We start from the raw sequence: 27,605 nt of genomic DNA on the forward strand, positions 1-27,605 counted from the left end.
GAGTTTGCATGTTCTCCCTGTGAACCCATGGACTCCCTCCGTCCCAGGCTTCTCTGGTTTCCTCATATTGGGTCAGTGGCTTAAATGCCCCCAGCCCCCTGTGTGGGAGTGTTGCAAAGTCTGGGAGGAGTTAGAAACATAGAAAACCTACAGCACAATGCAGGCCCTTGGGCCCACAAAGCTGTGCCGAACGTGTCCTTACCTCAGGTTACCCATTGTCCTCTATTCCCTGTTCCTATCCAGGAGTCTCTTAAAAGACCCTATCGTATCTGCCTCCACCACCATTGCCGGCAGCCCATTCCACGCACTCACCACTCTCTGTGTAAAAAAAACTTACCCCTGAAATCTCTGTACCTGTTCCCCAGCGCCTTAAACCTGTGCCCTCTCATGTTAGCCATTTCAGCCCTGGGGAAAAAGCCTCTGACTATCCATATGATCAATACCCCTCATCATCTTGTACACCTCTTATCAGGTCACCTCTCATCCTCCGTCGCTCCAAGGAGAAAAGGCCGAGTTCACTCAAACTATTCTAATAAGGCATGCTCCCCAATCCAGGCAACATCCTTGTAAAATCTATAGAGTCATAAAGCACTACAGAACAGAATCATGCCCTTCAGCCCATCTAGTCTGTTACTCTGCCTCGTACCATTGACCCACACCTTGACCTTAGCCCTCCATACCATCCATGTACCTATCCAGATCTCTGAAATGTTGAAATCAAACCCACATCCAACATTTCCACTGTCAGTTCAATCCACACTCTCACTACCCTCTGAGTGACCCTCAGGATCGCCTTTAATATTTCACCTTTCACCCTTAACCTATGACCTTTGGTTCTAGTCTCCCTGACTTCAGTGGAAAAAGCCTGCTTGTGTTTACCCTCTCTATACCCCTCATAATTTTATGCATCTCTATCAAGTCTCCCCTCATTCTCGTAAACTCCTAGGCTATTCAACATTTCCCGATAACTCAGATCCTCAAGTCCTGGCAACATGTTTGTAAATTTTCTCTGCACTCTTTCAGTCTTATTGATATCTTTCCTGTTGGTAGCTGACCAGAACAGTACACAATACTCCAAATTAGGCCTCACAAATATCTTACACAACTTCAGCAGAACATCTCAACTCCTGTACTCAGTACTTTTACGAAGTAGATTTACGAAGGCCAGTGTACCAAAAGCTCTCTTTATGACTCTATCTACCGGATGGGGATATGGGAGATTTAAAACTGAGGATGCTGCAACTGGGTGGATGTTGGTCAGTATGAATTAAATGGGCCAAAGGTACTGGATCTCTGTGTGTTGGTGCCCGGTGTGATCCCTGCCCGTCACTGGATTTAACCCCCCTGGTGCTGGGGAATGGAGGTGGCATCAGTGAGGAACAAAGTGGTGCTCCCAGTGTTTCACTGGGCTTTTACCTCCCTCTGCTCTCCGCTGGGTGAGAAATGAATCCTGGTATTTTCTTCAAGGTTGAGGGGCAGGGTGGAATGCATAGTATGTGATCAGTGCAATTTCCACATTATGTAATGTGAGACCTGCACTTTTTTAATAACTAGGATGAATTTCCCAGTGAGTTGGGTATTTTTAAAGGAATTACAGGAAATGGTAAGGAGAAGGAATGGGAAAGCATTCCATTGAAAGTGAGGGGGGAGTGAGTGGGGATAGGGACCCTGGAGAGTGAGAGGGGGAGTGAGTGGGGATAGGGACCCTGGGGAGCGAGGGGGAGAGTGTGGTGATAGGGACCCTGGAGAGTGAGGGGGAGTGAGTGGGGATAGGGACCCTGGAGAGTGAGGGGGAGTGAGTGGGGATAGGGTACCTGGAGAGTGAGAGGGGGAGAGAGTGGGGATAGGGACCCTGGAGAGTGAGAGGGGGAGTGAGTGGGGATAGGGGCCCTGGGGACTGAGGGGGAGAGAGTGGGGATAGGGGCCCTGGGGACTGAGGGGGAGAGAGTGGGGATAGGGACCCTGGAGAGTGAGTGGGGAGAGAGTGGGGATAGGGGCCCTGGGGACTGAGGGGGAGAGAGTGGGGATAGGGACCCTGGAGAGTGAGAGGGGGAGAGAGTGGGGATAGGGTACCTGGAGAGTGAGAGGGGGAGAGACTGGGGATAGGGACCCTGGAGAGTGAGAGGGGGAGTGAGTGGGGATAGGGGCCCTGGGGACTGAGGGGGAGAGAGTGGGGATAGGGGCCCTGGGGACTGAGGGGGAGAGAGTGGGGATAGGGACCCTGGAGAGTGAGTGGGGAGAGAGTGGGGATAGGGGCCCTGGGGACTGAGGGGGAGAGAGTGGGGATAGGGACCCTGGAGAGTGAGAGGGGGAGAGAGTGGGGATAGGGGCCCTGGGGAGTGAGGGGGAGAGAGTGGGGATAGGGACCCTGGAGAGTGAGTGGGGATAGGGACCCTGGAGAGTGAGGGGGGATAGGGACCCTGGAGAGTGAGGGGGAGAGAATGGGGATAGGGACCCTGGGGACTGAGGGGGAGAGAGTGGGGATAGGGACCCTGGAGAGTGAAAGGGGGGAGAGAGTGGGGATAGGGGCCCTGGGGACTGAGGGGGAGAGAGTGGGGATAGGGACCCTGGAGAGTGAGAAGAGGAGAGAGTGGGGATAGGGGCCCTGGGGACTGAGGGGGAGAGAGTGGGGATAGGGACCCTGGAGAGTGAGTGGGGATAGGGACCCTGGAGAGTGAGGGGGAGAGAGTGGGGATAGGGACCCTGGAGAGTGAGAGGGGGAGAGAGTGGGGATAGGGGCCCTGGGGACTGAGGGGGAGAGAGTGGGGATAGGGACCCTGGAGAGTGAGAGGGGGAGAGAGTGGGGATAGGGGCCCTGGGGACTGAGGGGGAGATAGTGGGGATAGGGACCCTGGAGAGTGAGAGGGGGAGAGAGTGGGGATAGGGACCCTGGGGACTGAGGGGGAGAGAGTGGGGATAGGGACCCTGGAGAGTGAGGGGGGGGGAGAGAGTGAGGATAGGGACCCTGGAGAGTGAGGGAGGATAGGGACCCTGGGGACTGAGGGGAGAGAGTGGGGATAGGGACCCTGGGGAGTGAGAGGGGGAGAGAGTGGGGATAGGGACCCTGGAGAGTGAGAGGGGGAGAGAGTGGGGATAGGGACCCTGGGGAGTGAGGGGGAGAAGGGGAGAGAGTGGGGATAGGGACCCTGGGGAGTGAGGGGAAGAAGGGGAGAGAGTGGGGATAGGGTACCTGGGGAGTGAGAGTGAGAGAGTAGGAATAGGGACCCTGGTGTGAGAGGATAGTGGAAATGGTGTCATCGGTGAGACCGAGGAGAGTAACATCAGACTGCCTGCTGAGTGAGAGGGGAGAGCAGCAACCGTTGCCCGGTCGGTCAGAAAACCAAGCCATCTGCAGGTAGTGGATTATCAGAACTGATAATGGCGGTTTCAGTGGAAGGCCATCTAGTTAAAAGGTGGATCAGCCCAAGCTGTCAGGTCCACAAGAACTGTGCAAAGTGATAGAGCTACAGGAACCAACATGTCAAAGCTTTGCAAATAACATCAGGATGAATGGAGTTGTCGATGTTTTCCTCTCAGAACCGTTGATGAATCATGAGATGTGTTTACAAAGCTGTTGATGTAAGGGCCATTCCCCAAGGTCACAGTCCCCAACTCCCACTCAATCAGCACTTTTGGAGAATGCATTCCTGGCCTGCTGATCACTGTAAGATCTGCTCTGAAGTGTCACTGCTTCCAGCCTAAACTGGTGGGGGTTTGAAGGGATACTTGTTTAGCAGAGGCTGAGACACAGTCTGATCGTTCATTGCACCTCACCGGAGGGCAGCGCTCTCTCAGCCAGGCCTCCCCTGTAGACGTCGCCCGCACGACTGGTCTAACCGGTGTCTGTCCCCAGGTGAACCCTCGGCTGGACGGCTGTATGCGGAGCTGGAGCTGGATGAACCAGGGATCCGCAGGAATCCTGGATGTCATTCAGAACATCGAGAAAAAGCAGTGTTATCAGAGCATGGAGCAGGGTTCCTACTTCCCCGGACGGGGATATGCACTCCTTCCACTTAACTACAGTAAGTATAAGGCACTTGGGGGAGCCCCGCGGGGAGAGTTAAATATTAGCCGTGTCTGTCACACGTACACGGACACATACGGTGAAATGTGAGGGGGGCAGCCTGCAAGTGTCTTCCAAAGTTCAACTTGGGCGTTCAGCCAGTGTGTAAAAGACAACAAGCTGTGAAAATACAAGAGGAAAATAAATAGCAATAATAAATAAATAAGCAATAAGTATTGAGAATATGAGATGAAGAATCCTTGAAAGTGAGTCCACAGGTTGTGGGAGCATTCCGATGATGGGGCAAATGAAGTTGAGTGAAGTTACCCCCTTTGATTCAAGAGCCTGAGGGGTAGTAACTGTTCCCGAATCTGGTGGTGTGAGTCCTTCTTCCTGGTGGCGGCAGTGAGAAGAGAGCACGTCCTGGTTGGTGGGGGTCTCTGATGATGGATGCTGCTTTCCCGCCACAGAGTTTCGTGTAGATGTGCTCAATGGTGGGGAGGGCTTTACCCGTGATGGGCCGGGCCATTTCCACCAATTTCTGTAGGACTTTCCATTCAAGGGCATTGGTGTTTCCATACCGGGCTGTGATGTAGCCAGTCGATCCACTCTCCGCCACACGTCTACAGAAGTTATTTTTTTCTGGCGTCAGTATAGCGTGCCCACAACTTACTCAGCCTCACCTGCACATCTTTGGAATGTGGGAGGGAAGCAAACCCACAGTGACTGGGAGGATGTACGAGCTTGTCACAGACAGCGGTGGAATTGAACCCGGGTCGCTGGTACTGTAAGAGCATTATGCTAACCACTGCGCTGCTATTCCCACCCTTTACAGGAAAGGGCTTCACAAAAGGAGATTATGAGTTCTGTGCTTCCAGAACTGAAGGTCTGTTGGCTCAGCAATTGGTATTGATTGAGGGACATCCAACTGGTTCAGGAAAGGGAACGAAGGGATGTGGAGTATTTGGATCTCAAAAGGGAATGGGTCAGCCTCAGTGGTAACGAGAGGCAGTGGTATCAATGGCAGGTGAGGGGGGCAGTGTTTTGTGACAGGCTCCTGTTTGGTACAAGGAGAAGCAGGAGAGGAAGTTGTGGGGCAGCGGAGTTGGAGATACATGGCAGAACATTAACAGGCCAGGAAATATGTGAGAGAATATTGTTCAGGGCGTGTATGATTAGTGACTGTGGCTCATCAAATAGTCGTGGAGCACTGTGGTACTGTCAGAAACAGGCCCTTTGGCCCATCTGGTCCATGCCAAACTATTAATCTGCCTACAAGAGAAAATCTGCAGATGCTGGAAATACGAGCAACACACACAAGTTGCTGGAGGAGCTCAGCAGGCCAGGCAGCATCTCTGGAGAAAAATACATTTTGGGCCCCCTAGTCCCATTGATCAGCACCTGGACCATAGTGCTCCATACACCTCCCATCCATGTACCTGTCCAAGTTTCTTTAAATGTTATAATTAAACCCACATCCACCACTTCCGTTGGCAGCTCATTCCTCTCCCAGCACCCTCTGAATGAAGAAGTCCCCTTTCAACATTTCACCTTTCACCCTTAACCCATGACCTAAGTTCAAGTCTCACCCAAACTCAACGGAGAAAGCCGGCATGCATTTACCCTCTCAGATCTCAAAGAATGTGTGTGTGTGTGTGTGTGTGTGTGTGTGTGTGTGTGTGTGTGTGCGTGCGTGTGTGTGTGAGAGAGTGTGTGTGTGTGTGTTTGTGTGTGTGTGAGAGTGTGTGTGTGTGTGCGTGTGTGTGAGAGTGTGTTTGTGTGTGTTTGTGTGTGTCTATGCCTGTGTACTTGAGGGTGGGTGTGTGTGTGTGTGTTTGTGTGTAACTGTCTGTGTGTGTGCGTGTGTTTGTGTGTGTGTGTGTGTCCGTGTGTGTGTGAGAGTGTATGTGTGAGTGTGTGTTTGTGTGTGTCTATGCCTGTGTACTTGAGGGTGTGTGTGTGTGTTTGTGTGTAACTGTCTGTGTGTGTGTGTGTGTTTGTGTGTAACTGTCTGTGTGTGTGCGTGTGTTTGTGTGTGTGTGTGTGTCCGTGTGTGTGAGAGTGTATGTGTGAGTGTGTGTTTGTGTGTGTCTATGCCTGTGTACTTGAGGGTGGGTGTGTGTGTGTGTGTGTGTTTGTGTGTAACTGTCTGTGTGTGTGTGTGTGTGTGTGTGTGTGTGCGCGTGCGTGTGTTTGTGTGTGTGTATGTGAGAGAGTGTGTGTGTGTGTGAGTGTGTTTGTGTGTGTGTGTGTGTTTGTGTGTAACTGTCTGTGCCTGTGTGTGTGTGTGTGTGTGTGTGCGTGCGTGTTTGTGTGTCTGTGTGTGTGCGTGCGTGCGTGTGTTTGTGTGTGTGTGTGTGCGTGCGTGAGTGTGTTTGTGTGTAACTGTCTGTGCGTGTGTGTGTGTGTGTGTGCGTGCGTGCGTGTGTTTGTGTGTGTGTGTCTATGCCTGTGTACTTGAGGGTGGGTGTGTGTGTGTAACTGTGTCTGTGCGTGAGTGTGTGTGTGTGTGAGTATGCATGTGTGGTCCATAAAGTAACACGAGGTACAAGACTATCTGTGCATAAGGTGACTGACAGGTACTGATGCACTATAATACAGTATTACTCTAAATGTTATGTAGTAATAAAGTACTGACTTACGTCAGTAGTATCACTGAAATACTGTGCGTTGTGAAATCTGCTGTTCTGCAGCAGCAGTACAGTGCAATACATAAAAGTTAGTATAAATTACACGAATACACTCAGACCCTGCTCGACGCTGAAGGTGTGTTTCTCAGAGGTGGAGCGCTATGTAAATCAGCGCTTTATGGGGTCATTATAACTTTATGTAAATGGACACATTAAAAAATTCAAACCTGAGCTGTATGAATTATTATTATTTTATGTAAACACTAATTTGTGGAGTATCAAACAGGCACGTAGGCCTATCATGTATATCAATAGAGCAGCAACACTTCTCAGTAGCAGCGGAGGGAAGTGGGTGGTGGTTACATCTTAGAGGAGGGACCAGGCTCTGTTGCTTCTCCTTCAAGTAGGCATCAAGGTTTGCCTGCCTTTTCTTAAGTTTCCTCTCATGAAGCAGTTCAAGTACACAGGCATAGACGCACACAAACACACGCACGCACACACACACACACACTCACGCACAGACACAGTTACACACAAACACACACACACCCTCAAGTGAAGCAGGGAATCACATCAAGAGCACCTCTCTTTGCCTTATTCTTTCACTCCCAGTCAGGGTCACTATCGGTGAACTGGTCCATGACTTGAGTGATCGTGGTGAGGCTTCTTGCTGGTGATTCCTCTTCTCTGTCCATATCCTCAGATTCACCCAGGGTGCTCTGCTCTGCCAATTCTTAAAGCTCTTCATTATTAAGGCTCTTGCTGTCTGTATTAGCCGCTTCATCAGAGACACATATACTATGGAGGTTACTGGGCAGTTTAAATAAATCTACCAATCCAACCTGTGCTGGCTGTGAATATTACTGATGTACCCTCTTCTTCTTCTTGAATACGATTGAAGATGCTTCCTGCCTTTTCCATTATTGACAGTTGACTTAGGGGCATGTTTCGTTGTGTTTGGTCATCCACCCATATATTTAGTCTATTTTCCATTTTATCAAGTGAATGGCTCCTTGAACGAGTCACCTTCGTCGATGATAACTTTGAGGTTGTCTTTGCAAAGCTTTTATCTTGTCTACATTTTTTTATAATCGTTCTGATCGTTGATGTAGCCAGTTCCAAAGAGGCGCCAACATCAGTCTGACGCCCACCAGCTTCCAAACACCGTATCACTTGCAATTTCACATCCCTGCTAATGCTTTTCCTAGACATCTGAGATGTATTACCCTCACTGAGAGTTGCGGGCCGTTTTCCAGACACTCTGGGTGAAGAAAACAGAATAAATTTGCAACGGAGCATGGATGTTTACACACACGGGCGAGGCAGAGCGTGAACTAATACATGATTGGCTGTGAGAGCCTCAGAGTGTACGTCAAGCACTCTCATTGGCTGATTCAATGTTTACTGTAATGGCGGTTGCTATTGAGAAGTTTTAAGTGTTGTTTAGAGCTAATTTTTGTCATTAAAAAATATTTCAATGAAGAATTGAATAACTGCGTTGTAACGAATCGACGCCATGCGGGGTGTGAGTGTATATTTAAAAAATACAAACTGTAAATCATGCAAAAAGAGAGCAAATTAGTGAGGTCGTGTTCATGGGTTCACAGACTATTCAGAAATCTGATGTCAGAGGGGGAGAAGCTGTTCCTAAAATGCTGAGTGTGGGTCTTTAGATTCCTGTACCTCCTCCTAGATGGTAGTAATAAGAAGAGGGCATGTCCTGGGTGATCCTTCAAGAGGACCACAACCTCGTCGTGGCCTGGAGGCCTGTGTGCCTCAATGACCCAGAGACCTGTGAAGACTGGAGATGGCTTTATGCTTTGTCTCTTGGGAGGATTACCCATGCCAAACAGGTCAAAGGGTAGAGGCCAGACTAAGGGAGGTCCACTGGTGCTCCAGGTTCAGTTCCAGGTGCAGCTCAGGGCTAACAACTCTGCCTAGTTAAAAAAAAAATTGTTATGAAAACTGTAATGAAGAATCCTTCTATAGCTGTGTGCAACAGAAATGGAGGCATAATGGGTAGTAATAAAAAATAATTTAAAAATTGAGGGCCCTCAGTGATAGATGCTGCCTTCTTGAGGCATTGCCTTTTGAAGATATTCTTGATGGTGGAAAAACCAGGATTCTGAGGGAATGAAGGGGTTGGTAAAAAACCAGGGAGAGGTGGTGGTGGGGGGTGGGGTTATTGTAGTTTTGACATAACCATGAGGGAAGCAGATACAAAAGGTTTAGTCATGCGAGCCCTCTGCTGTTTTTCTTCCAGGTACAGTGGAAATGGGTTTCGATGATTGGAAGGTTGACATGAAGCTGCAGATGCGTCCATCAAAGGACACTGGTGTGCTGTTCGCTTTAGTCAGCGGGAACAGGGTGCCCCTGTCGCTCTCGGTAACTGATGCCTACAGCCCAGAGAAAAAGCAGGTAATATGTCACCCCCTGGTACTTTGGGAACATGACTCGGGTCCCGCTGAAACTGGCTGAGATTACTGCTTGGAGTCTGGAAATAAAAATCTTTGGGCCCCTATACCTCTTCCCTGATGGTAGCAATGAGAAGAGGGCATGTTCTGGGTGATGGTGCTCCTTAAAATGGTGGACAATTAAACGGCTAATGGAAGCAGGAGGTGACGGTGTGGCCCAGGGACTAACAAGGCTACGTCAGCCAAAGATACTAATGGTGACCCACCTCAGTTCCCACCCGAGATTCCCACTGCCGGGGATCAGTCGACAGCTTGGTGGCAGGAAGCAGCTGGGGCACTGAACGACAGCCCAGCTGTGGTATCAGAGAAATGGGCTCCAGAAAGAGCTGTGTGTCTGTCCAGTTACAACACCGACAATGAGAGGAATGACCCAGGTACATCCTGTCACCAGAAGCAGGAGTAATCTGATCGGTCTGAACTGCATCATTAACAGTAATGGAGCAGTCTTTACTAGGGACATCAACTGCCACTTACTCAACGATGACCAGTCCTGCTCTTACCTGCCGCAGTCAGCTCAGGACCACATCAGTCTGAAGACCATAAGACAATGGAGCAGAATTAGGCCATTTCGCCCATCAAGCCTACTACTCCATTCAATCATGGCTGATTTATTATCCCTCTCAACGCCATTCTCCTGTCTTCTCCCCCTAACCTTTGACAGCCTTACTAATCGTGAACCTATCAACCTCCACTTCAAAAATACCCAGTGATTTTGCTTCCACAGCTGTCTATGGCAATGAATTCTAAAGATACAGACACCACCCTCTCTAAAGTAATTTCTCCTCATCCCTGTTCTAAAGGGACGTCCTTCCATTCTGATCTTAGACTCTCCCACGAAAGGAGACATCCTCTCCACATCCAAAGCGACACACACAAGATGCTGGAGGAACTCAGCAGGTCAGGCAGCTGCCACTCTCTTTCAGAGAGATCCTCCCTCATTCTTCGAAACTCCAATGAGTTCAGGCCCAGAGCCATCAAACACCCCACGTATTATACTGAGAGAGTGTCACACTGAGGGAGGGCCACACTGTGAGGGGGCAGTACAGAGGGAGGGTCACACTGTGAGGGGGCAGTACAGAGGGAGTGTCACACTGTGAGGGGGCAGTACTGAGGGACTGTCACACTGAGGGGGCAGTACAGAGGGAGGGTCACACTGTGAGGGGACAGTACTGAGGGAGGGTCACACTGTGAGTGGAACAGTACTGAGGGAGTGTCACACTGAGGGAGAGTCACACGGTGAGGGGACAGTACAGAGGGAGTGTCACACTGAGTGGGCAGAACTGAGGGAGAGTCGCACTGTGACTGGGCAGAACTGAGGGTAGGTCACACTGAGGGGGCAGTACTGAGAGAGTGTCACACTGTGAGGGGGCAGTACTGAGGGAGAGTCACACTGAGGGGGCAATACTGAGGGACTGTCACACTGTGAGGGGACAGTACTGAGGGAGGGTCACACTGTGAGGGGGCAGGACTGAGGGAGTGTCACTGTGAGGGGGCAATACTGAGGGAGAGTCACACTGAGGGGGCAATACTGAGGGAGGGTCACACTGTGAGGGGGTAGGACTGAGGGAGTGTCACTGTGAGGGGGCAGTACTGAGGGAGTGTCACACTGAGGGGGCAGTTCTGAGGGAGAGTCACACTGTGAGGGGGCAGTACAGAGGGAGGGTCACACTGTGAGGGGACAGTACAGAGGGAGGGTCACACTGTGAGTGGAACAGTACTGAGGGAGTGTCACACTGAGGGAGAGTCACACTGTGAGGGGACAGTACTGAGGGAGGGTCACACTGTGAGGGGACAGTACTGAGGGAGAGTCACACTGTGAGTGGAACAGTACTGAGGGAGGGCCACACTGTGAGGGGACAGTACTGAGGGAGAGTCACACTGTGAGGGGACAGTACTGAGGGAGTGTCACACTGAGGGGGCAGAACTGAGGGAGAGTCGCACTGTGACTGGGCAGAACTGAGGGAAGGTCACACTGAGGGGGCAGTACTGAGAGAGTGTCACACTGTGAGGGGACAGTACTGAGAGAGTGTCACACTGTGAGGGGGCAGTACTGAGGGGGCAATACTGAGGGAGTGTCACTGTGAGGGGGCAATACTGAGGGACTGTCACACTGTGAGGGGACAGTACTGAGGGAGGGTCACACTGTGAGGGGGCAGGACTGAGGGAGTGTCACTGTGAGGGGGCAATACTGAGGGAGAGTCACACTGAGGGGGCAATACTGAGGGAGAGTCACACGGTGAGGGGACAGTACTGAGGGAGGGTCACACTGTGAGTGGGCAGTACTGAGGGAGTGTCACACTGTCAGAGGGACAGTACTGAGGGAGTGTCACACTGTGAGTGGGGCAGTACTGAGGGAGAGTCACACTGTGAGGGGACAGTACTGAGGGAGAGTCACACTGTGAGTGGGACAGTACTGAGGGAGTGTCACACTGTGAGTGGGCAGTACTGAGGGAGTGTCACACTGTCAGAGGGACAGTACTGAGGGAGTGTCACACTGTGAGTGGGACAGTACTGAGGGAGGGTCACACTGTGAGGGGACAGTACTGACGGAGAGTCACACTGAGGGAGAGTCGCACTGTGAGGGGGCAGTACTGAGGGAGAGTCGCACTGTGAGGGGGCAGTACTGAGGGAGCGCATCTCTTGCCCTCATACTCTGCCCATTCCCATCCCATTGTTTAGTGTTGAATTCTTTCACTGAACTGATTTCTCTGCTTCTTTCCACATTAGCAATTACTGCTGGCCATAGACAACACGATTGTGTCCAGGTCTGCAAACCTGAATCTCTGTAATGGAGAGTATCATTCAGTGCACCTCACTGTCACAGCCCAGCGTGTCCTGTTGGAAGTCGATCGGATTGCTTATGGCTGCCAGTTAAACCACTCAGCACGGAGGGAGCAGCTGGGTGTCCTGGATCAGGCCATGAGGGACGCGGTCAACACCACATTCGGCGGAGTACCAGGTACCAGACTCGGCCATGCGGAAAGCCTACTGTTTGTTACCGTGTCCGACACACACCACAACATTCCCTTCAGACCAGGAGTAGGGGCTCAGGAGCAATTTCTGCACCAGAGGGTCGCGTGTCTCTACCTCTCTCTCCCAAAGATTGAGGGTAAGGTGACATAAGGGGTTGATCACAGAAAGAAGTCACACCCTTCTGGTGAGTGGCAAAGTCTTAAGGTTACAGCCTGGATGTCCAGGGGAGATTCAAACAGAAGGGTAACTGGTCCTTCGACCAAAATCATCTCAAGGTGCCTTCCTGATCTAATCCCATTAGCCTGCATTCGGGTGACATCTCTGTAAACTTCTCCTACCCAAGCATCTTTCAAATATTGTAACTGTACTGCCTCACCCACTTCCTCAACGTGTTACATTCACCCACACCCTTGCCCCTCAGGTCCCCTTTCAGTCTTTCCCCCCTTACCTTAAATTTAAGGCCTCTAGTTTTGGACTTCCCCTACCCTGGAAAAAAAGACTGTGATCATGCCACCAACCTTATCAATGCCCCTCACAAATCTATAAACCTCTATAAGGTCACTCTTTAGCCTCCTTCATTCCAGGGAAAAGAGTCCAAGCTTATCCCATCTATCTACAGAACTCAACCGGCAACATCCTTGTGAATCTTTTCTGCATCTTCTCCAGCTAAAGCTGAGGGAATAGAGCTGCATGCAATATTCAAAGTGCAGTCTCACCAATGTATTGTACAGCTGTAGTTTAACAACCTAAACCCAAAGTTCACCAATGTATTGTACAGCTGTAGTTTAACAACCCAAACCCAAAGTTCACCAATGTATTGTACAGCTGTAGTTTAACAACCCAAACCCAAAGTTCACCAATGTATTGTACAGCTGTAGTTTAACAACCTAAACCCAAAGTTCACCAATGTATTGTACAGCTGTAGTTTAACAACCCAAACCCAAAGTTCACCAATGTATTGTACAGCTGTAGTTTAACAACCCAAACCCAAAGTTCACCAATGTATTGTACAGCTGTAGTTTAACAACCCAAACCCAAAGTTCACCAATGTATTGTACAGCTGTAGTTTAACAACCTAAACCCAAAGTTCACCAATGTATTGTACAGCTGTAGTTTAACAACCCAAACCCAAAGTTCACCAATGTATTGTACAGCTGTAGTTTAACAACCTAAACCCAAAATTCACCAATGTATTGTACAGCTGTAGTTTAACAACCTAAACCCAAAATTCACCAATGTATTGTACAGCTGTAGTTTAACAACCTAAACCCAAAATTCACCAAAGTATTGTACAGCTGTAGTTTAACAACCCAAACCCAAAGTTCACCAATGTATTGTACAGCTGTAGTTTAACAACCTAAACCCAAAGTTCACCAATGTATTGTACAGCTGTAGTTTAACAACCCAAACCCAAAGTTCACCAATGTATTGTACAGCTGTAGTTTAACAACCTAAACCCAAAATTCACCAATGTATTGTACAGCTGTAGTTTAACAACCTAAACCCAAAATTCACCAATGTATTGTACAGCTGTAGTTTAACAACCTAAACCCAAAATTCACCAATGTATTGTACAGCTGTAGTTTAACAACCCAAACCCAAAGTTCACCAATGTATTGTACAGCTGTAGTTTAACAACCTAAACCCAAAGTTCACCAATGTATTGTACAGCTGTAGTTTAACAACCCAAACCCAAAATTCACCAGTGTATTGTACAGCTGTAGTTTAACAACCTAAACCCAAAGTTCACCAATGTATTGTACAGCTGTAGTTTAACAACCCAAACCCAAAGTTCACCAGTGTATTGTACAGCTGTAGTTTAACAACCCAAACCCAAAGTTCACCAATGTATTGTACAGCTGTAGTTTAACAACCCAAACCCAAAGTTCACCAATGTATTGTACAGCTGTAGTTTAACAACCCAAACCCAAAGTTCACCAATGTATTGTACAGCTGTAGTTTAACAACCCAAACCCAAAGTTCACCAATGTATTGTACAGCTGTAGTTTAACAACCCAAACCCAAAGTTCACCAATGTATTGTACAGCTGTAGTTTAACAACCCAAACCCAAAGTTCACCAATGTATTGTACAGCTGTAGTTTAACAACCCAAACCTTGAACTCGGTCTGACTATTGAAGACAATGCTTTCTTCACTACTTTGCCTACCTATATTGCCATTATGTACTTGAACTCCACCCCGCCCCCCGGTCACTCTAACACTCTCATTTATATAATTTAGTGTGCAAATTCTTCCCTCGTTTAACTTCCCAAAATGCAACATGTTGTACTTGCCTCAACACAACACAACACCCTTGTCTGAGTTAGATTCCATTTGCCATTCCTTGGCCCACTTCCCCAGTTGAACTAGATTATGTTTTAAGCTGAACCACCTTCACTGTGCGCTACCCCACCAAGTTTCACGTCATCTACAAAGTTACAAATCATGCCACTTACATTCTCATCCAAATCATGAAAATAAACTGCAGGGCAACAGCAGACCCAACGCCAATCTCCGTGGAACACCACTGGTCATATCTTCACCACTGGAAAAATCTTCTACCTCCTACCACCAACCCAGTTGGCTAGCTTGGACTAAATGCCATGTGATCTCACCTTTTGGACAAGCCTGTCATGTGATCTAACCTTTTGTACAAACCTGTCATGTGATCTAACCTTTTGTACAAGCCTGTCATGTGATCTAACCTTTTGGACAAACCTGTCATGTGATCTAACTTTTTGGGCAAGCCTGTCATGTGATCTAACCTTTTGGACAAACCTGTCATGTGATCTAACTTTTTGAGCAAGCCTACCACTTGGCTTCTTGTAAAAAGCCTTGCTCTAATCCATGCAAATAATATCTACCACCTTTCCTTCTTCAATCCTCTTTCAAAAGACTCAAATTTGCAAGAAGCAGCTTTCCACAAAGCGGTGATTATTATCTCAAATCTGCCCTTGCCTTTCCAGATGCAGGAAGATCCTGTCTCTCAGAATCCCCTCTAGCAACTGATGTCAAGCTCACTGGTGTATAGTTCACTGGCTTGTCCTTGTGGTCCTTCTTAAATAAAGGCGTGATGTTAGACACCTTCCACTCTTCTCGTACTAGTGACTAAGAAGGGGGAAAAATCTCCACTAGAACCTCGACAATTTCTGCCCTTGTTTCCTACAACACCCCAGATACACTTGGTCACACCCTGGTGATTTATCTGTCCTTACAAGCCTCAAGACCACCACACATCTTGCATAATATCAACACGTTTCAGCACATAGGGATGGAGCACAGAGCATAAAACAGCACAACACACTCCAGGCTCTTGAGACAGGAAGCTGTGCTGACCGAAGATCAAACTAACCTTCTCTCCCACATCACCTTCCACCTTCCATTTTTCTTTCAACTACTGTATGTGCCTGTCTAAGAACCTTGCAAATGTCCCTGGTTAATCTGGCTCCATCACCACCCCAGCAGCAAATTGCACGCACCTCCCATTCTCTGTGTAAAAACACTACCCTTGACACCCCTCCGATACTTTCTTCCAATCACCTTAAAGTTATCCTCTCTTGTATTAGCCACCGCCGTTCTCCTCTCAGAATTCCCGAGTTTTACTGACCTCAGGCGTTCAGGTCTGGCATGGGTCCGGTTTTTACCAGAGGACGCGGGATTGGAGGAGCAAATTGAAGCAGAGGGTCACCGCGGATCTCGGTTAATTGTGAATCTAGCTCAGAAGGGGGTGGGGGATACGGACACTGCCTGACTGCTAACGTCTGACGGGTTTCTGGTGTTCTTATGTGAATACCGTGGAATGGATTCACCAGCTGGGAGTAAGCAAGCTGAGCCAGGAGGACCTGTTTCACGGACAGGGTTCATTTCCTTTCGAAGAGTGAAGGGTGATGGGCAGAGAGGGGGCATCCTTTCGGTGACGCTGAACTTGAACTGGGGGGGGACACAAGCTGGTGGTCTTGGGGTGAGGTGGGAAAATGCAAGGGGCAGTGGGAACCTAGAAATTCCCTCCTCTGTACAGCAAAGGCTTGTGGAGTCTGGGGTCCATGAGGAATTTGGGTGAGGGACATGGAACCGAGGTGAAGAGATGGAATTACCACACAGATGCCATGAAAGATTTTAAAGGGGGAACTGGATCGAAGGGCCGAATGGCTGTTAAGGCCCCCAGACTGCCGACTGGATCAACAAGTTGTTTCTCAACAGCTCGGATGTCGGAGTGGGATCTGAGAAGCTCCCTCTTCAGCTTATGTCTAACCAATGGGATGTCTCTTGTGGGTTTATTTTATAAGGACTTCAGGACTGGGTTAAAGGGAAAGGTTGAAAAGGTTAGAACTTTATTCTCTGGAGTTTAGGAGAATGAGTGGAGGTTTGATAGAGATATACAAAATTATTTTGAAGGAGTAATAGGGTATATGCGAACGTGCTTTTACCACTGAGGTTGGATGAGACTAGAACTAGAGGTCATAGGTTAAAGATGAAAGTTGCAATATTTAATTTCTTTTATCAATTGAGATATAGCACGGAATAGGCCCTTCTGGTCCTTTGGACCACAGCCCCCAGCAATTCCCTGACTTAATCACGGCATAATTTACAACGACCATTTAACCTACCGACTGATAAGTCCATTATACCACAACACCATAAGACATAGGAGCAGACTTAGGCCATTCGGCCCATCGAGTCTGCTCTGCCATTCTGTCATGGCCGAATCCTTTTTTCTCCTCCCAGGCCTACTCCCCGTAACCTTTGATGCTGTGGCCAATCAAGAACCTATCAATCTCTGCCCTAAATACACCCAACGACCTGGCCTCCACAGCTGCGTGTGGTAACAAATTCCGCAAAATCACTGCCTTCTGTCACAAGAAATTTCTCTGCATCTCTGTTATAAATGGACGTCCCTAAGTCCTGAGGCTGTACCTTCTTGTCATAGACTCCCCCACCGTGGGAAACATCCTTTCCACATCTACTCTGTGTAGGCCTTTCAACATTTGAAAGGTTTCAGTGAGACTCCACCCACCCCCCACCACCATCCTTCTGAATTCCAGCGAGTAGAGACCCAGAGCGATCAAATGTTTCTCATATGATAACCCTGTCATTCCTGGAATCATCCTTGTGAACCCTCTCTGATGCCAGCAAATCTTTTCTAAGATGAGGAGCACAAAACTGTTCACAATACTCTAAGTGAGGCCTCACCAGTGCCTCATAAAGCCTCAGCATCACATCCCTGCTCTTCTATTCTAGACCTCTTGAAATGAATGCAGACATTGCATTTGACTTCCTCACCATCGACTCAACCTGCAAGTTGACCTTTAGGGTGTTCTACACAAGGGCTCCCAAGTCCCTCTAATCTCAGATTTTTGGATTTTCTCACCCTTTAGAAAATAGTCTGCACATTTATTTCTACTACCAAAGTGCAAGCTCATGCATTTTGAACATTGTATTTCATTTGCTACTTTCTTGCCCATTCTCTATAGAAGACCTTCTGCAGCCAACCTGTTTCCTCAACACTACCTGGCCCTCCACCAATCTTCATATATCATCTGCAAACTTGGCAACAAAGCTATCTATTCCATCATCTAAATCATTGATATGCAGCATAAAAAGAAGTAGTTCCAACACCGACCCCTGTGGAACACCACTAGTCACTGGCAGCCAACCAGAAAAGAATCCTTTAATTCCCACCCACTGCCTCCTATCAATCAGCCAATGCTCTAACCATGCCAGTAACTTTCCTGTAATACCATGGGCTCTTAACTCAGTAAGCAGCCTCATGTGTGGCACCTTGTCAAAGGCCTTCTGAAAGTCCAAATATACAATGTCCACTGCATCCCCTTTATCTATCCTACTTGTAATCTCCTCAAAGAATTCTAACATGGTCGTCAGACAAGATTTTCCCTTAAGGAAACCATGCTGACTATGTCCTGTATCACCAAGTACTCCATAACCTCTTCCTTAACAATTGACTCTAACATCTTCCCAACCACTGAGGTCAGGTTACTGGTCTATAATTTCCTTTCTGCTACCTTCCTCCTTTCTTAAAGAGTGGAGTGACATTTGCAATTTTCCAATCCTCTGACACCATGCCAGAGTCCAATGATTTTTGAAAGGTCATTACTAATGCATCTACAATCTCTACTGCTACCTCTTTCAGAACCCTAGGGTGCTGTTTATCTGGCCTGGGTGACTTATGTACGCTCAGATCTTTCAGCTTTTTGAGCACCTTCTCCCTTCTCTTCCCTCACACCCTTCAACATCCAGCACACTGCTGGTGTCTTCCACAGTGAAGACTGATGCAAAATACTCATTTAGTTCATCTGCCATCTCCTTGTCCCCCATTATTATTTCTCCAGCTTCACTTTTTTGCAGTCCTTTATCCACTCTCATCTCTTTTATAATTTTTACATACTTGAAGAAACTTTTACTATCCTTCCTAATGATTCTTTTAGTCGCTCTCTGTAGGTTTTTAAAAAACTTCCCAATCCTCTATCTTCCCATTAACTTTTGCTTTGTTGTATGCCCTCTCTTTTGCTTTTACATTAGCTTTCATTTCCCTTGTCAGCCATGGTCTGAGTATTTTGCCATTTGAGTATTTCATCCACCCCACACAGTCCTCATTTTCCTCATTTGAGTATTTCATCCACCCCACACAGTCCTCATTTTCCGCAGAAACTCAAGCCATTGCTGCTCTGCTGTCATCCCTGCCAGCATCTCCTTCCAAATTACTTTGGCCAACTCCTCTCTCAAACCATATATTTCCTTTACTCTACTGAAATACTGCTACGTCAGACTTTACTTTCTCCCTATCAAATTTCAACTTGAATTCGATCATATTGTTATTACTGTCTCCATTGGGTTCTTTTACCTCAAGCTCTCTAATCGCCTCCAGTTCATTACATAACACCCAATCCAGTTTAGCTGATCCCCTAGTAGGCTCAACAACAAACTGCTCTAAAAAACCATCTCATAGGCATTCAACAAACTCACTCTCTTGAGATTCATTAACAACTTTATTTTCCCAATCGACCTGCACGTTGAAACCTCCCATGACTTTCACAACATTGCCCTTTTGACACACCTTTTCTATTTCCTGTTGAAATCTGTGGTCCACATCCCAGCTACTGCTGAGAGGCCTGTACGTAACTGCCATCAGGGTTCCTTTACCCTTGCAGTTTCTCAACTCAACCCGCTGACTTTGGAGGAAACCAGAGCGCCCGGAGGAAGCACACGCGGTCACAGGGAGCACGTACAGACTCCTTGCGGGCAGCGGCAGGAATTGAACCCATGTTATTGGTACTGTAAAGCACTGTGCTAACCACTACACCGTTGTGCTACTGTTAAGGGGAACATGAGGAGGATCTTCTTCACTCAGAGGGTGGTGTGAGTTTGGAACGAGCTCCCTGCAGAAGAGATAGATGTGAGTTTGAAGGGAACATTGGATGGAGGGTTATGGTTTAGATGCAGGCTGGTGGGACTAATGGTTCAACACGAACTAAGTGGGCTAAAGGGACTGGAATGCTCTATGGCCTGGCCTGGGATCCGAGCAGCCCACTAAAGGGTTAACTTTGCGCAAGTTAACATTTCACCTTTCATTTGCTCATGTTTTTGCCTTTGCAGAGGTTCCAGTCACCACAGCCCCCATCACAGCCTCCTTCACAGGATGTCTGCAGACTATGATTGTTAACCAGGAACTGATTGACCTTGATGAAGCCACTGAGAAGCACAATGACATTCAGTCCCACTCCTGCCCACTGGTGCAGAGGGACTGGCACAATTCACCCTCACCGTAGTAAATAATGTTATTATCACTGCCCACAATTTCAAACCTCACAGCAAGTGTACATCATAAAAACATTCCACAACTTGTAGATTTCAACTAGAGTGCAACAGCTACTAAAATATGATTAGTGTGGAAGGAGCTGTATATTCTCAGACTTTATAAGAACTTGCCACTATTTGTATTTCATTAAACTAGAGTTTATTGAATTATGCCATTGTTGAATATTAAAGATTAAAAGTAACACACACAAAATGCTAGAGGAACTCAGCAGGTCAAGCAACATCTATGGAGAGGAATGGAGTCGACATTTCAGGCCAAGACCCTTTATCCAGCGTTTTGTGTGCGGTTTTCTGGATTTTGAACTTCTGCAGTATTTCTTGTGTTAAAGAAAAGATCAGCATTAATTGTCACGTACAGTTGAAGTCAGAAGTTTACGTACACTTAGGTTGAAGTCATTAAAACTCATTGTTTAACCACTCCACAGATTTATATTGGTAAACTATAGCTTTGGCAAGACGTTGAGGACATCTACTTTGTGCATGACACGAGTAATTTTTCCAACAATTGTTACAGACAGATTATTTCACTTTTAATTGACTATATCACAATTCCAGTGGGTCAGAAGTTTACAAACAAAATCAAAAGAAATCAGCCAAGACCTCAGGGAAAAAATTGTGGACCTCCACAAGTCTGGTTCATCCTTGGGAGCAATTTCCAAATGCCTGAAGGTACCACGTTCATCTGTACAAACAATAGAACACAAGTATAAACACCATGGAACCACACAGCCGTCATACCACTCAGGAAGGAGACGCATTCTGTTTCCTAGAGAGGAACGTACTTTGGCGCGAAAAGTGAAAACCAATCCCAAAACAACAGCAAAGGACCTTGCGAAGATGCTGGAGGAAACAGGTAGACAAGTATCCATATCCACAGTAAAACGAGTCCTATATCGACATAACCTGAAAGGTGCTCAGCAAGGAAGAAGCCACTGCTCCAAAACCGCCATAAAAAAGTTTGCAAGTGCACCTGGGGACAAAGATCTTACTTCTGGAGAAATGTCCTCCGGTCTGATGAAACAAAAATTGAACTGTTTGGCCATAATGACCATCGTTATGTTTGGAGGAAAAAGGGTGAGGCTTGCAAGCCGAAGAACACCATCCCAACCGTGAAGCATGGGGGTGGCAGCATCATGTTGTGGGGGTGCTTTGCTGCAGGAGGGACTGGTGCACTTCACAAAATAGACGGCATCATGAGGAAGGAAAATTATGTGGATATATTGAAGCAACATCTCAAGACATCAGCCAGGAAGTTAAAGCTCGGTCGCAAATGGGTCTTTCAGATGGACAATGACCCCAAGCATACCTCCAAAGTTGTAGCAAAATTGCTTAAGGACAACAAAGTCAAGGTATTGGAGTGGCCATCACAAAGCCCTGACCTCAATCTGATAGAAAATTTGTGGGCAGAACTGAAAAAGCGTGTGCGAGCAAGGAGGCCTACAAACCTGACTCAGTTACACTAGATCTGTCTGGAGGAATGGAACAAAATTCCAGCAACTTATTGTGAGAAGCTTGTGGAAGGCTACCCAAAATGTTTGACCCAAGTTAAATGATTTAAAGGCAATGCTACCAAATACTAATAAAGTGTATGTAAACTTCTAACCCACTGGGAATGTGATGAAAGAAATAAAGGCTGAAATAAATCATTCTCTACTATTATTCTGACATTTCACATTCTTAAAGTAGTGATCCTAACTGATCTAAGACAGGGACTGTTTTCTAGGATTAAATGTCAGGAATTGTGAAAAACTGAGTTTAAATGTATTTGGCTAAGACGTGTGTAAACTTCTGACTTCAAGTGTACATCAAAACATGCAGTGAAATGTGTAATTTGTGTCAAACCAAATCAGCGAGTGTCGCTATGCCTGCTCACTTTTCACTGACACTAACCATAACCATACTCGTTTGGAATGTGGAAGGAAACCCACACGGTCACGAGGAGAAAGGACACACTCCGTACAGACAGCAGTGTGAATCGAACACTGGTCTTCCAGCCAGCACTGTAAAGCATTGTGCTGTTAAGCTACCAGGCCACCCATCACTTTGTGAATATTAATCGAAATGTTCTCCACAATAACTTACCTCTGTGCTGAGCCGATGGCTTGGTATCAGTATTCTCAGAGGGTGACCAACCCCAACAATCTCCAAGACAACATTCCAAGTCTGGTGGTGAGGGAGGGTCACACTCTGGGAGTGCTGCGCTGTGGGAGGGGTGGTACTGAGGGATGTCACACTGTGGGAGGGGCAGTACTGGGGAGAGTCACACTGTGGGAGAGACTGTAATGGGGAAGGGTCACACTGGGAGAGGGGCAGTACTGCGGAGTGTCACACTGTGGGAGGGGTGGTACTAAGGGATGTCACACTGTGGGAGGGGCAGAACTGGGGAGAGTCACACTGTGGGAGAGACTGTAATGGGGAAGAGTCACACTATGGGAGGGGCAGTACTGTGGAGTGTCACACTGGGAGAGAGTAATGGGGGAGAGTCACACTGGGAGAGACAGTAATGAGGGAGGATCACATTGGGAGAGGGTCTCATTGTGGGAGGGGTGGTACTGAGGGATGTCACACTGTGGGAGAGACAGTAATGGAGAGTCACACTGTGGGAGAGACAGTAATGGGGGAGAGTCACACTATGGGAGGGCAGTACTGGAGCGAGTCACTGTGGGAGAGACAGTAATGGGAGAGGGTCTCATTGTGGGAGGGGTGGTACTGAGGGATGTCACACTGTAGAAGAGACAGTAATGGGGGAGGATCACACTGGGAGAGGGTCTCATTGTGGGAGGGGTGGTACTGAGGGATGTCACACTGTGGGAGAGACAGTAATGGAGAGTCACACTGTGGGAGAGACAGTAATGGGGGAGAGTCACACTATGGGAGGGCAGTACTGGAGCGAGTCACTGTGGGAGAGACAGTAATGGGGGAGGATCACACTGGGAGAGGGTCTCATTGTGGGAGGGGTGGTACTGAGGGATGTCACACTAGAGGAGACAGTAATGCAGGAGAGTCACACTGTGGGAGGGACAGTAATGGGGGAGTGCTGCCTTGTGGGAGTAAACTCCCCACAGACGGACAGCACCTGAGGCCAAGGCTGAACCGGGTTACCACACCACCGAGGAATTTTGGGGTTTAGGCCCGGTGAAGATGGGAGACCAGTGATACATCTCTAGTGTCTGCAGGAGGTGGTGTCCCCTGTACCTGTGGTCCTTGCCCACCTGGGCAGGGAAGCAACACATACAAAATGCTGGAGGAACTCGGCAGGCCAGGCAGCATCCATGGGAAAGAGTAAACACTCGAGGAAGGACTGAGACTCTCCTGCAGGACTGGGAATAAAGATGAGAAGTGAGAGTAAGGTGGTGGAAGAGGGGAGGAAGAAGTACAAGGTGGGAGGTGATAGTTGAAACCAGGAGAGGGAGTGAAGTAAGGAGCTGGGAAGTTGATCGGTGAAAGAGATAAAGGGTTGGAGAAGGGGGAATCTGATAGGAGAGGACATGGAAGAAAGGGCTGGAGAAGCAGGTAAGGAGATTAGGTGAGAGAGGGAAACAGGAAGGGTGGGGGCAATTACCGGAAGTTTGAGAAATCAATGTAGGTGGAGGCTGAGCGTTGGGGGGTGCTGCCTGCAGAGTGGTGGCCTATGAAAGACCTGAGTATACTGGGTGACCACCTTCTTTAATCACTGCCTGTCGTTCACAGTCCCTGCCACTGGAACCAGTCATCTTTTGGTATCAAGATACAGGGTGCCCATCCACACAGCAGTTCAAAGTACTTCATGGAAGAATGGGAATTCGTTAATTCCTGCCAATGAGGGGAGGGAGAGCAGTTAAATGGCACTTAAGTGTAGTCACTTGCTGGAAATCTGGAAACACAGCAAACGGTTCCCACTCACCAAGATCTTTGAAGGGAGGAAGAGTACATCACTCTGAACGTTGCCTGAAAACACGGTACAATAGAGATGGAGACAGGCCTGTCAGCCCATTGTGTCTGTGCTGAGGTTGATGCTGTCCATCTGCATCTGGTCAATATTCCTTCACCCTGCATATTCATGCATTTATTCGAATGCTTCTATCAGATCTGCTTCCACCACTGTGATCTCTGCAGAATCTCGTGTCTATAAGTGACTGGGGGCTCCCTGACCACAGCTTCATTAGTTCCTCTGCTGTGGACAGAACTGTGCAAAAGTCTCAGGCACATATATATATATATATGTGCCCAAGACTTTTGCACAGTGTTGTCTTTGTCGATGTGGGGTGGAAAGCAAGTTTGTAAGTCTGATGAGAGCAAAGGGTGTTGGGAATGGTGAGTGTGGAGCATGATAGGAACGGTGTGGGGCAGATGGTAGAGCAGGAGTGCCAGGGACAAGGGTGCAGACACACCCAGCCCTGAGACACTGGGCAAGATCATTTGATTCCAAACAATTGGTTTATTGATCATTACAGAATGTATCTCTGGTGCTTCCTGCTACCTCCCCTCTCACTTCCCCCTTTCCTAACCATGATTCCCCTCTCCTTGCCCCCTTCCCACTCTCAGTCCACAATGAAGACCCATATCAGAATCAGGTTTATCATCACTCACATGTGTCATGAAATTAGTTTTTTTTGTGACAGCAGTACTGTGCAAAAGTCTTAGACACCCTAGCTATGTATATGTGCCTAAGACTTTTGCATGTTTCTGTATAGTTGTAAAGGCACCCACTGAACTTTGTGAAAAGCTATATATAAAGGCAGATAGATACTTCATTGATTGTAAAGGAAATTACAGTCACACAGTAGCGCTACAAATGCACAGATATGCAAGTATTAGAAGAGACTTAAGAAAGAAAAAAAAAGTAAGTTACCTTAAAAATAAAACAAAGGTTATTAACAGCCTTAACAGGAGGAGGTCATTACTTCCCCTGTTCCCCTATAGAGCCTAATGGCCGAGGGTAAGAATGACCTCATATAGCACTCATTACAGCAGTGCTGTTGTCTTCATCTATTACTAGAGTTGCTCCTCTGCTCAGCCAAGGTGGCATGCAGAGGGTGAGAAGCACTGTCCAGAAATGCCAGGATTTTCCATAGGGTCCTTGGTTCTACCACAGCCTCCAGTGTGTCCCGTTTGACTCCCATAACAGAGTCAGCCCTTCTAATCAGCTTATTGAGCCTGTTGGCATCACCCGTGTTGATGCCATTGCCCCAGCACACCACCACACAGAAGCTTGTACTGGCAACAACAGACTGGCTGAACATCTGAAGGAGAGGCCTGTATAGTCCAAAGAACCTCAGTCTCCTCAGGAAGTAGAGGCGGCTCTCTGGCTGTTCTTGTACACAGCTTCGTCCAGGTGCACCCTCAGGTACTTGTACGTCCTCACCATCAATAGTAACAGGGAGCAGTGCAGGCTTAGTTTCAAAGGTAAATGTATACAATATACAACCTGAAATGCTTTTGCTTCACAAACATCCACACAGAGGAGTGCCCCCAAAGAACAAATGACAGTTAAGTGTTAGAACCCCAAGGTACCTCCCAGCTCCCCTCCCTCCTGTGCGTAAACGGCAGCAAGCAACGATCCCCCCCCTCCTCCCACCGGCAATAAAAAGCAATGGCTCCCGCCACTGAGCACTCAAACATGAGCAAAGCAATAGCAAAGACACAAACTTGCAGTTATCCCAAGGACTTTGTGTTTCACCTGGTATTGGACATACCACATGCTCTCTCTCCCTAATAAGGGAGAAAGAGGTGTCTCCATTTCGCACTGAGAGGGGAGACGTAACAAACAACTCGCTGGTTTACAATGTTAATGTCCATTGTGTCACTTTTTCCGAGCTCTGTGTCTCTGGACACGCAGCCATAGATCTTCCAACTCCCACAACACACCGATCTCCTACCGTGACATCGACCTTCGATCCACCTGTCACCACAGACACAAAATCTCAGCCCTCCGAAGGCAAGCGGAGCTCTTAGACTGAGCCCTTGGCGTCCAAACAGCGGCCGTTCATGAAACCCCAAGAGCTGGTCCCATTCCCACAAAGAACTGTAGTCAGTGTTTAACTCCCAGTCAGGGTCTTCAAAAGAACCCTGAAAGGGTAAAATAGAGATATTAAAGATGGAAATACAGCTGCTTCTGAAGATGCAAGCAAAGGAATCGCCATTAGGCACCATCGGAAGGGGTGCAGTGGACGTTGTATATTTGGACTTTCAGAAGGCCTTTGACAAGTTGTCACGCATGAGGCTGCTTACCAAGATAAGAGCCCATGGTATTACAGGGAAGTTACTAACATAGTTAGAGCATTGGCTGACTGGTAGGAGGCAGTGAGTGGGAATAAAAGGATCCTTTTCTGGTTGGCTGCCAGTGACTAGTGGTGTTCCATAGGGATTGGTGTTGAGACCACTCCTTTTTATGCTGTATATAAATGATTTAGATGATGGGATAGATGGCTTGGTTGCCAAGTTTGCAGATGATATGAAGATTGGTGGAGGGGCAGGTTGTGTTGAGGAAACAGGTTGCAGAAGGACTTAGACGTATTAGGAGAATGGGCAAGACATTGGCAAATGAAATACAATGTTGGAAAATGCACGGTCATGCACTTTGGTAGTAGAAATAAATGTGCGGACTATTTTCTAAATGGGGAGAAAATCCAGGACACTGAGATGCAGATGGACTTGGGATCTTTGTACAAGACACCCTGAAGGTTAACTTGCAGGCTGAGTCGGTGGTGAGGAAGGCAGATGCCAGGTTAGCATTCATCTCAAGAGGTCTAGAGTACAAGAGTAAGGACTTGGCACCAATCCCTCTACAAGACCATAAGACATAGAAGTAGAATTAAGCAACGATTTCATCATGACTGGTTATTATCTTATCCCTCTCAAACCCATTCTTCTACCTTCTCTCCATAACATAGAAACATAGAAAACCTACAGCACAATACAGGTCCTTTGGCCCATAAAGCTGTGCTGAACATGTCCCTACCTTAGAAATTACCTAGGGTTACCCATAGTCCTCTATTTTTTATAACCTTTGATATCCTCACTAACCACAAACCTATCAACTCATTTTTAAATATATTCAATAATTTGGCCTCCACAGCCATCCATGGCAATGAATTCCATTGATTCACTATCTTCTGCCTAAGGTAATTCCTAGTCATTTCTGTTCTAAGTGGATGTCCCTCTATTCTGGAGACTGTGCTGTCAGGTCCTAGACCCCCACAATATAGAAAATACTCTGATATACCCAATCAAGGTGTATCAAAACACCTACGTCAGGATGCTGTTCATCGACTACAGCTCAGCATTTAACACCATCATTCCCACAATCCTGATTGAAAAGCTGCAGAACCTGGGCCTCTGTACCTCCCTCTGCAATTGGATGCTCGACTTCCTAACCTGTACGGATTGGTGATAACATCTCACCTCACTGATGATCAACACTGGCACCCCTCTGGAGTGTGTGCTTAGCCCAATCCTCTGTTCTCTATATACACATGACTGTGTGGCTTGGCATAGCTCAAATATTAATACCATCTATAAATTTGTTGACGATACAACCATTGTTGGTAGAATCTCAGGTGGTGAGGAGAAGGCGTGCAGGAGTGAGATATGCCAACTAATGGAGTGGTGCTGCAGCAACAACCTGGCACTCAACGTCAATAAGACAAAAGAGCTGACTGTGGACTTCAGGAAGGGTAAGTCGAAGGAACACATACCAATCCTCATAGAGGG

The 27,605-nt window shown here is 47.6% G+C and overlaps 1 protein-coding gene across 1 annotated transcript in view; it reads left to right on the forward strand.

Annotated features, from left to right (window-relative positions):
* pros1 (protein S) overlaps positions 1 to 20,063 on the forward strand; it is a 44,038-nt gene extending 23,975 nt beyond the window's left edge. The window contains exons 12-15 of the mRNA XM_073028973.1: positions 3,854 to 4,022; positions 8,897 to 9,051; positions 11,835 to 12,066; positions 19,692 to 20,063. Coding sequence (XP_072885074.1) covers positions 3,854 to 4,022; positions 8,897 to 9,051; positions 11,835 to 12,066; positions 19,692 to 19,864 — 729 coding nt within the window. The 3' untranslated portion in view covers positions 19,865 to 20,063. The remainder of the gene's footprint in view (positions 1 to 3,853; positions 4,023 to 8,896; positions 9,052 to 11,834; positions 12,067 to 19,691) is intronic.
* Positions 20,064 to 27,605: the final 7,542 nt, after the last annotated feature.

Source organism: Hemitrygon akajei, chromosome 2 (genome assembly GCF_048418815.1).
Source record: "Hemitrygon akajei chromosome 2, sHemAka1.3, whole genome shotgun sequence".
Lineage (NCBI taxonomy): Eukaryota > Metazoa > Chordata > Chondrichthyes > Myliobatiformes > Dasyatidae > Hemitrygon > Hemitrygon akajei.